This window comes from Tenrec ecaudatus, chromosome X, assembly GCF_050624435.1.
Source record: "Tenrec ecaudatus isolate mTenEca1 chromosome X, mTenEca1.hap1, whole genome shotgun sequence".
Taxonomy (NCBI): domain Eukaryota; kingdom Metazoa; phylum Chordata; class Mammalia; order Afrosoricida; family Tenrecidae; genus Tenrec; species Tenrec ecaudatus.
This window is the reverse complement of record NC_134548.1, coordinates 55,111,666-55,120,809: the sequence shown is the minus strand read 5'-3', so window position 1 is coordinate 55,120,809 and position 9,144 is coordinate 55,111,666. Positions and strand designations below refer to the sequence as shown.

The following is a 9,144-nucleotide window of genomic DNA, read 5'->3' as shown; positions in this document are numbered from 1 at the left end:
GTGACCTAGATTCTTGCCAAACATTCCATTACAATGCACCTGACTCGTTAATTTTGTTCTCTTCTCCTCTTCTCCAAACTGCTGAGCTTCCGGATTGGGCCCGACCTCCTCCATTGTTGGCCAGTGGTTTGGTCCGATCCTCAGCCTGACAGGAGACCGGATTTGCGTCTGCGCAGAAAGCTGTTGGGGGGGGGTGGGGGGGGGAGGAACATGGCGCAAGCTCTGTCCGAGGAGGAGTTTCAGCGAATGCAGGTGCCGCTTGCAGGGGAGAGACCACCGGACTAGGGGGCGGAGTAGAGAAAGGTCGTGCCACTAGCTCTGCGAAGGGGCTTGGTTGGAACGAACCTTCTCCATGGGATTGATGTGGAGAAGGAAAGCGGAGGCTCGGAGCCGTGAGACTTTTGCATTCGGAGATTCCATTGGGTTCTAAAGGATTGAATTTAGTTAGCCCTGGACGGAGGGACCGCTCTTGAGTGGGAGAGACCTTCCTCGGGCCTAGAAGGGACAAAACCTCTGGGCTCGAGTGAGGGGCACCATGATCGGGCTATGTTGGGCTTTGAAGGAAGGACATCCCTGGAGGGCGAAACCATTTTAATTTAGAGAGGAAGGAAGCGGGCATTGCATCGTTTGCGTCACGATGGGGGAGCCCTTCAAAGGGCAGTACCATTAGCCGATGGGAGGTGGACAGTTTTCTGGGAGATACCACTATGTCACGGGCGCGGGGACAGGCCCCAGGGGCTGTAATTGTTCTTGGTAGGTGGAGACCCTGTGTGAGTGCTGGTAGTGGATCGATCTGGGGTTATCTCATTAGGCCTGCGATGAAGGTTCTGAATGGATAATACCATTAGTCTTATTTGGGGGGAGGACCAGAGGGGATGCAAAAGTTTCGCCTTTGGATCTCATTTAGGGGAAATTACAGAACTCTTTGGGAAGCACCTTGAGGTGCTACCCTGACCACATGACTCTTCCCCTCCCCCCCCCACAGGCGGGGGTAGGGGACGAATGCCCCCAGAGGGGATGAAGGGTAGCATAGTACTTACCGGGAGGAGGCCCTTGTTGAGGGAGGAGGCCCTTGTTGAGGAAGTTTTTCATTGGATGTGGTTATTGAATTGACTATATGGGGAGACTAAGAGAAGAGAGGAAAGCACTTGGACCGCAAGCAGGAAAACCCTGAGTTTCTCCTCCTGTCGGGAGAAGGAGGAACTCATAGTAAAGAAGGGTAATTCCATGGATCTTTATTTCTCAACACCCCCACCCCCATGGATCTTTATAGGAGACCTTCCAGTTGTCTTTCTTGTGAGGGACTCTAAGGGTAAAACCATTGGGTCATGTAATCTATGAGGGGGAGAGTCTTAAGTGGGTAAAAGTAATCCAGCTGGCCCACACAAGGCCTTGTGAAGGAGAGACTCCCAAAGGGAGCAATTCTGTCCCATTGGAACTGGGAAGAGTTTGAGGGGCATGGAGGACCCTTGAGTGAAGAAGATCAATCCTGGGGCCATGAGTGAGGGAAAACTATTGGAGTCTGATGGAGGGGGGCACTCTAAGGTTGTGCAGAGGGTCTGGGCATTCCAACTGGACCCAAACTGCAGGAGCTAGATCACTGGACCCCGGAGAGCACAGGGGAAGGGAAGATTTTCTAGAAACCAGGCTCTCAAGCCTTGAACCACCGCCAAGGGTACTGGTGCTATGAGAGGGCCGAGGAGAGGAAGGTCCTGCTAGAGTAAGGGACAGTGGGTCTGGAAAGAACTGACCCCAGAGCCTTCAAGTCTAGTAGGGAGAGATGTACTGATTTGAGTAGCCTGTATTTCTCTCTCCTTTGATTTGTGGAGGAGGCCTGGATTTGTTTTTCGTGGGTTGAGGGGAGGGCAGCTCTCTGATTTGGTGATGGTTGAGCAGGGAAATGCCAAGCCATCTTGCTTTGGGAAAGACGACAATAGTCCCTTGCCCCCACTCACCCTCAGGGCCTCGAGATCTGATCAGGAGGATGCATAACACTCACTCCTGACAAAGAACAGCACTTATTGTGCAAAGAGGAAGAAAAGGAAGAGGAATTTTATGATATGGACATGGAGAGCTACAGAATGAACATGAGCAAGACCTTGACTGGGCGAACATGGACCATTAGCAAACACTCTGGGATAGCCCTGAGTATAGAGTGAATTGGAGCAGAGTTGGAGGCAGCAGGAAGCTGGAGGAATGAACCTGGCCAGGGTTATTATACATTGGAGTTGAAGAAGATAGAACATGAGCTGAAGGCGGAGGACCTCATTTAGGATACAGTGTGCATAGGTCTGGATGGAGTGGCTAGAGAGACACATGGAGAGTAGCAGGGTTCGTGGGATCCCCAGGCTTAATTTCCTCATGGCCCAAGTAGAAGGACATTCCTGACTCAAATCTTTTTCCTTCCCTGCTTCTCCCAAAGGCTCAGCTCCTGGAACTCCGGACAAACAACTATCAGCTTTCAGATGAACTCCGAAAGAATGGTGTTGGTGAGCCAAGGGCGTCTCATTCGATGAGGGTAGCTCTGGGGGGACATCGGCCAAGGGTTTTATGCTCATAGGCCCAGTAGAGGGACCTTTCAGTTCCTTGCCACTGACTGGGGCTGGTACTCTCTGCTTTCCCGTCACTAGAGCTCACCAGCCTTCGACAGAAGGTCGCCTACCTGGATAAGGAGTTCGCCAAAGCTCAGAAGGTACTTCCCTCCATCATCCCCTCTCCCCATCTGACTCATTTCTTTCTGCATTGAGCACCCACACTGAGCCAGGCCTACGGTTGCATGCTGTTTCATGCCGTCATTTAACAAAATCACATGGAAAGTTGCCCTAACTCTGCTTAATCTCTTGATGAATTTTAATTCATTCAAAATTTCATTTAGCCATTCTCATGCACGGACTTCTAGTTAAATGAGCAAGAACCAAAACCCCAAACTCACTACCATCGAGTTAATGCCAACTCATAGTCACCCTATAAAATAGGGTAGACCTGGCCCCTGTGAGTTTCCAAGACTGAAATGACCTTGTGATTAACAGCCTAACTCATAACCACTGTGCCACCAGGGCTACTACTTAAATGGTCAAATCTACCAGTAAATCATCCTTGAATCTGCCCCACCGTCCACTCGTCTTCCTGCCTTGTGTTCCGACCTTCCAGCCCTGGCCAGGTAGAGGCACACCTCGTTTTGTGTTGCTCCGTGGTATTGTCCTCGGGAAGGAGTGCGTTTGCACGAAATGAATGGTTTGTATAAACCCTGTGTCAACCAACTATATTGGTGCCATTTTTCCTAACAGCATGGGCTCACTTCATGTCACAGTTTGGTACTTCTCACGGTCTTATCAACCTTTTTATAATGCTGTTGCGCACTTAGTAGACTCCCCAACTCACAGCCATCGAGTCGATTCCGACTCACAGCAACCCTGTGAGTCGGACTGCCCCTGTGGGTTTCTGAGCCTGGAGCTCCTTAGAGGAATAGAAAGCCCCGTTTTCCTCCCTAGTAGGCTATAGCATCGTGTAAATGTAACTTCATATGCACCGGGAAATCAAAACATTTATGTGACTCCCTTTGCTGTGATACTCACCTTATTGCAGCGGTCTGGAACTGAACTGGCAATATTTTTAGGTATGCCTGCTCAATTGTTCAAGACTAGGTTCCTTACCTCTCAGATCCTGTAGATGACCGTGAACATAACCTATAATGACCTTTCAAGGCTGCTCTTTGTCTCCTTTCATCACTGCTCTGCCCCCATGTGTGGTACAATGTAGTATGTGCTCAATAAATATTTGTTGAATCAAACAATACAGAAAATCTCACTATCAGGAAAGCTGGGCTTCTCTCTGGGAAAATAACTGATTCCTTAAGTCTAGCCATGCTGTTGGCTGGACAGCAGGGGAGCAACAGTTTCCAGATTGCATAGGAGGGAAGGGATCCAGATAGATTATTTGGACAGATGTAGCAATGAAGTCACCATTTCTGAGTCCAGATCTAATCCATTAAGGACCTTAAGAAATTAGAGCAAAATATGATTTCTGTGTGCTGGGTTTCCAGAGGAGGAACCCTGGTGTCATAGTGGTTACCCATTGGGCTGCTAACTAACTGCAAGGTCAGCAGTTCGAAACTACAAGCTGCTCCATAGGAAAAGGTGAGGCTTTCTACTCCTGTACAGAGTTGCAGTCTCAGAAACCCACATGGGCAGTTCTACCCTGTCCTATAGGGTGGCTGAGTCAAAATTGACTTGATGGCAGTAAGGGGGGTTTGGGGGTTGGTTGGGGGCACCAAGGCAGAATTCCCTTTCCATCACTTGTTCATGTATTCATTTCTCCCATCATTCCTTTGGGCCCCAAATCATCACACAAGTTCTGTGATTGAAGACTTTCATCTTTCAACACCTATCAACATTCCCCCGCCCCCCGTTGTCATAATTATCTCTATACCCTGTTTCTTGTGTCTCTTTTTCAATCCCCTGCCCTTTAGGCACTGAGCAAGAGCAAGAAAGCTCAGGTAAGAATCCACATGGTGGCTGAGTGTGTCTGGGAGACTGTCTGTTTGCTAAGCTCTCTTTATGCTGAGTTTGCTTTCTCTCTCTCTCTCTCTCTCTCTCTCTCTCTCTCTCTCTCTCCCTCCCTCTCTCTCTCTCTGTGTGTGTGTGTGTATGTGTGTGTGTGTCTGTCTCTCTGTCTGTCTCACCACCTCGCTGCCAATCCCTCTAATTACTGTTACTGGCTCACTATCACTCTCTCGCTCTCTGCGTCGCTCTTTGTAATTTTCATTCTCTCTTCTTCTCAGAACCCCTCTCTATGTGTCTCTTGTTTCTCTTTCCAACCTTCTTTTTGTTTCTCCTCCATCTTCGTTTCTATTTCTGTCATCGTTTCTCTTATCTCTTTCTTTCTCCCCCTCCCCTCCCCTCTTCGATCTCTTCCTAACTCATTTATGTTTGTAATCCTTCTCTTCTCTCTTTAGTCTGTTCTCTCTTGGCTAATATCTCTCTGCCCTTTATTCCCCTCTCCCTCCACATCCCTTCTCTCCATCTCTCTATACTTTTTCGATTCCATTTCTATCCCTCTCCTCCCCATCACTCCCTCTTCTTATCTCCACCCTTATTGCTCTCTGCTCTTCTTCCTCTCTCTCTCCCCCCTTTCCCCTGATCCCCTCTCCCTCTCTTCTTTCTTTCCACCTTCCTCTGTCTCATTGCATTCCATGGTGACCTCTCCTCTTTGTCACTCCTGCATTCTTTCCTCTGTCACTCTTTTTCCCCTCGCCTCTTCATTTCCGCATCTGCACCCTTTGCCCCCCCCACTTCATTCCCCTCTGAACCCTTTGTCCTTCCCTTACCCCATGTCTTTTTCTACCTTGTCGCCATTCCTTTTCCCACTTCCCCACACTTTCTACCCTAGTTGGAACCCTGGCTCATGTGTACTTGCCACTACAGGAAGTCGAAGGACTGCTGAGTGAAAATGAGATGCTGCAGGCCAAGCTGCACAGCCAGGAGGAGGACTTCCGTTTGCAGAATAGCACGCTTATGGCTGAGTTCAGCAAGGTGATGGTGCCATGGGTAGCCAAGGGCTAGGGGTCACCTGAGCTGAAACCAAAGGGCAGCCGAAAATGGGCTGGGCAGAGGCTGGGATGGGACCACTGTCCGTGGTGCTGAAACCTTTCCTGGGTTGCTCCTAGGGGGCAGGGATTTGACAGGTGGGACCACTCTCTCTGCTGGAATTAGAAGGCTTCAAGCCATGAGGTCAGGTGGCTCCTGGCCAAGTGACTCATTTTCTTTGAGCTTCAAGTCTCATTTTTGTATGATTTGGGGCCAATGCTATAGATTCCTAGGAGGGGGTCTTAGGTCAAGTTCTTGCACTTAATGTGGGATAGAAAGATGCTTGAGCTACTTCTCTTTTCCTCCACATTTATCTGACATGATCCTGGGATTCTGCTTCGTTTTAGACGATTCTTCCTGAGCCAGATAATACTGACTTCTGTGTCCAGGTAGTTTCTCAACCTCCTGGACAATTGGAGACTTTGGGTCCCTTATCTACCTTCTGAATCTTTCGTTCGTCATCTTCCCAAGGTCTTAGTAGGGTCTCAGGGGGATGGGGAAATACTCCTGGCAATAAAAATAGTGAATTCACAGCGACACCTTAGAATATAGAACAGCAGATCTTGAAAAAAAGACACACACAAAGCATAAATAAACAAATAGGTACAAGAGAAGCAGTGTAGCAAGGAGTCGCTGAGAGGACTCTGGAGCCAGAAAACCTAGATAAAAAAAATCTTAGCTATGCCTTTCATAAACTGTAACCTTAAGCAATTGACTTCGCCTACCTGTTTCGTGGTTTCTAAATGTTTAAAATGGAAATGATGCTAATAACAGAACATGCTTTAAAAGACTTGTGTGAGGATTACGTTGTAAATGTGTACCAATCACTTAGAGCAGGACCGCACAGTATCAGCTACTAATACCCCTTTATTAAGTTGTTTCCCCTCTAAAGCATGTCTTGACTTTTAGGAAGTTTTATATTTATCCAGGCAGGGGTCCTGTCCTGCCTCTGCCTTTACCACCTCCTACACGCTCCATTCTTCTCTGGTCTTCTCACTCACAGCTTCTACTAACAGTCCATGCCACAAGGGTTCTTCTAACCCACAAGTCTCACCACATCATTCCTTAAGCTGTACCTTTCTGTGTGTTTCCCTGTCCATTAGAGTTGAGAGCTCCTGGTGCTCATGTCACAGCTGCCCTTACCATCTTACTTACTCCCCGCTGCCGCCAGATTCGATGGTGTCATGCTTCTTGTGGGGTGGGGCAGGACAGGGGCACACATTAATCCCTAAATTTAGCTTATTTTTCCTGGCACACACCCTCGGTGCCACGACCCCCTGGATAGTCCAAACAGTTAATGAATGCATTTCATCTGCTATCAAATGGTTGGTGGCTAGAGCCCACCAAGAGGTACCTCAGAAGAAAGGCCTGGCAACTTATTTCTGAAACAACAGCTGTTGGAAAACTCTATGGAGCACAATTCTACTCTGACACACATGAGATCACCATGAATGGTAGAATGGATTTGGCAGTAACCAGTTGGTTCCCTTTTGCCAGGCACTGAATCAGGTATAGAGACCTTCATATTCTCTCTTCTCCTGCTTTCAGGCACCGGAAGTGCTTCTTGGGAGACCTGAGTTCAAGTCCTGGCCCAAGCACTTGTTTGCCAAGACATTTCAGCTCAGTTATGCCGTCATTAAATAGTCAATAAGCACACACTGTGTTCTCGGTTTTGGAAATGCAGTTGTAAATTGCACAGAATGGTCCTCACTCTCAGGTAGCTTTCATTCTATGGGACAATACCATAGTGACAAACAAACAAACATAAACCAACTAGCAATCGTAGTGATAAATGAAAATCCAGATCTGCTGCCGCCAAGTTGATTCCAGCTCATGATGATAGCTAAAATTTATGTAGCAGTTACTGTGTGCCAGGGCTTGTTTGAAGTACTTTGCATATGTAATTTGTTTCATCCTGTAAGATAGTTCATTTTTATTTGTATCACTGTTTAACAGATGAGTGGGCATTGATGATTCGGTGGAAGAATTTGTGCCTTCCATGCAGGAGTCTAGGGTTCCCTTCTCAACCGTCACCTCTCTTTAAGTGAAGGCTTGCACATTGCTATGATGCTTAACAAGTTTCAGCTAGCTTCTAGACTAAATCTAACTAGGAAGAAAGGCCTGGCGATCTACTTTTGAAAAATTACCCAGTGAAAACCCTATGGAACACAATAGTTCCGTTTCCAACCAATCACGGGGAGGGCCCAGATCCGTTGGAGTGTTTTGGAGTTGCCATGCATCCGCTGCTGACTTGATGGCAGTTGACAACACTTAACATGTGGAAAAATGGAGCCTCCGTGAAATTAAGTCATCTGTTCCAAGGTCACATAGCTAGTAAGCGGCAGAGTCGAAGTCCACGTCCAAGCAGCCTGAGTTTAGAATCTGTGCTTGTAATCTTATGTTGGAAAATACAATTCCATCGTGCTAACCAAACCTGAACCAACTACCATCGAGTCAACTCTGACTCAGAGCAACCCTTTGGAGCAGAGCGGAGTCGCTCCTTGGGTTTTCTGGGGCTGTAGTTCTTTACAGGAGGAGATGGTCTCATCCCTCTCCTGCTGACCAGCTGGTGGGACCAAACTGCTGGCACAGTGGTTAGCAGTGCAATGTGTAACCCAGCATGCATCTTCCTTGTGTTCAACACTAGGTAAAATGGAAACAAGCTGAGTGAGGTAATCGGGAAGACAGTTGAGCAGGGTCTTGAGTCTTTGCAGTCTTGAAGTCCGCAAAGAAGCTAGTCACAAAAGAGCTGGAAGAAAGGAATAGTGTTCTTGGTAGAGAACTATCCCAGGCAATAAAGTAAACATTCTCTGTCGGCCTTAGTGTTCTCGGGTGCACATGGAGATTCGGGAACTTCTCAGGGCTGTCGTGAGTCAGGAGCTCAGCGGGGCCGCTTTTAGGTGTCTTTGTATTATCCACCTTTCCCAGGCCAAAGGCTGTCAGCAATACTGATCCTAGAAACCCCCTGAGAGCTGTTGATGGTACCTGGGCTAAGAGGGCTCTGTCCCTGAGCCGAGAGTGCGGGACATAAGCCTCTCCACAGTGCTGGGCTAGTGATGGGCCTATCTGTGATGTCTTGTCGAGGGAACTCACAGAGCAGCCTGAGGTCTTTGAAGTTGGGAGAGGGTGAAGGGGATGTTGTTCTCCGTATCCTTCTCCTCTTTCACCCTGTCACTGACCAGGTGTGTGAATTTGGAGTTGCTTACCACCTCTGCCCTTCAGTGCCCTTACTCATAAAGGGAGGCTAGCGCCAGCACCCGTCTGCCAGGCTTACGGTGGAAAGGAAGTGTGCCGAGTGGTGTGTAGGCTTGTGAGACGGTTGTGCTGACTCCCTCCTCTTCTCTGCTCAGCTCTGCAGCCAGATGGAACAGCTTGAGTGGGAGAACCAGCAACTGAAGGATGGGGCTGCCAGGGAAGGGGCTGCCCAAGCCGGGAGCCTCGTGGACGGGGAGCTGCTGAGACTGCAAGCAGAGAACACAGCCTTGCAGAAGAATGTGGCAGGTGCTCCAAGGCCCTCTGGGGAGGCGGGGACCTCAGGACTTGAATAGCTCAAGGGGGC

At 48.6% G+C, this 9,144-nt stretch overlaps 1 protein-coding gene across 2 annotated transcripts in view; it reads left to right on the top strand.

Moving 5' to 3' along the window:
* Positions 1 to 192: 192 nt before the first annotated feature.
* GRIPAP1 (GRIP1 associated protein 1) overlaps positions 193 to 9,144 on the top strand; it is a 29,183-nt gene continuing 20,231 nt past the window's right edge. For both annotated transcript variants that reach the window (XM_075538706.1, XM_075538705.1), the window contains exons 1-6: positions 193 to 252; positions 2,423 to 2,489; positions 2,631 to 2,692; positions 4,469 to 4,495; positions 5,424 to 5,531; positions 8,936 to 9,086. In XM_075538706.1, the coding sequence (XP_075394821.1) occupies positions 211 to 252; positions 2,423 to 2,489; positions 2,631 to 2,692; positions 4,469 to 4,495; positions 5,424 to 5,531; positions 8,936 to 9,086 (457 nt within the window). In that variant the 5' untranslated portion in view covers positions 193 to 210. The remainder of the gene's footprint in view (positions 253 to 2,422; positions 2,490 to 2,630; positions 2,693 to 4,468; positions 4,496 to 5,423; positions 5,532 to 8,935; positions 9,087 to 9,144) is intronic.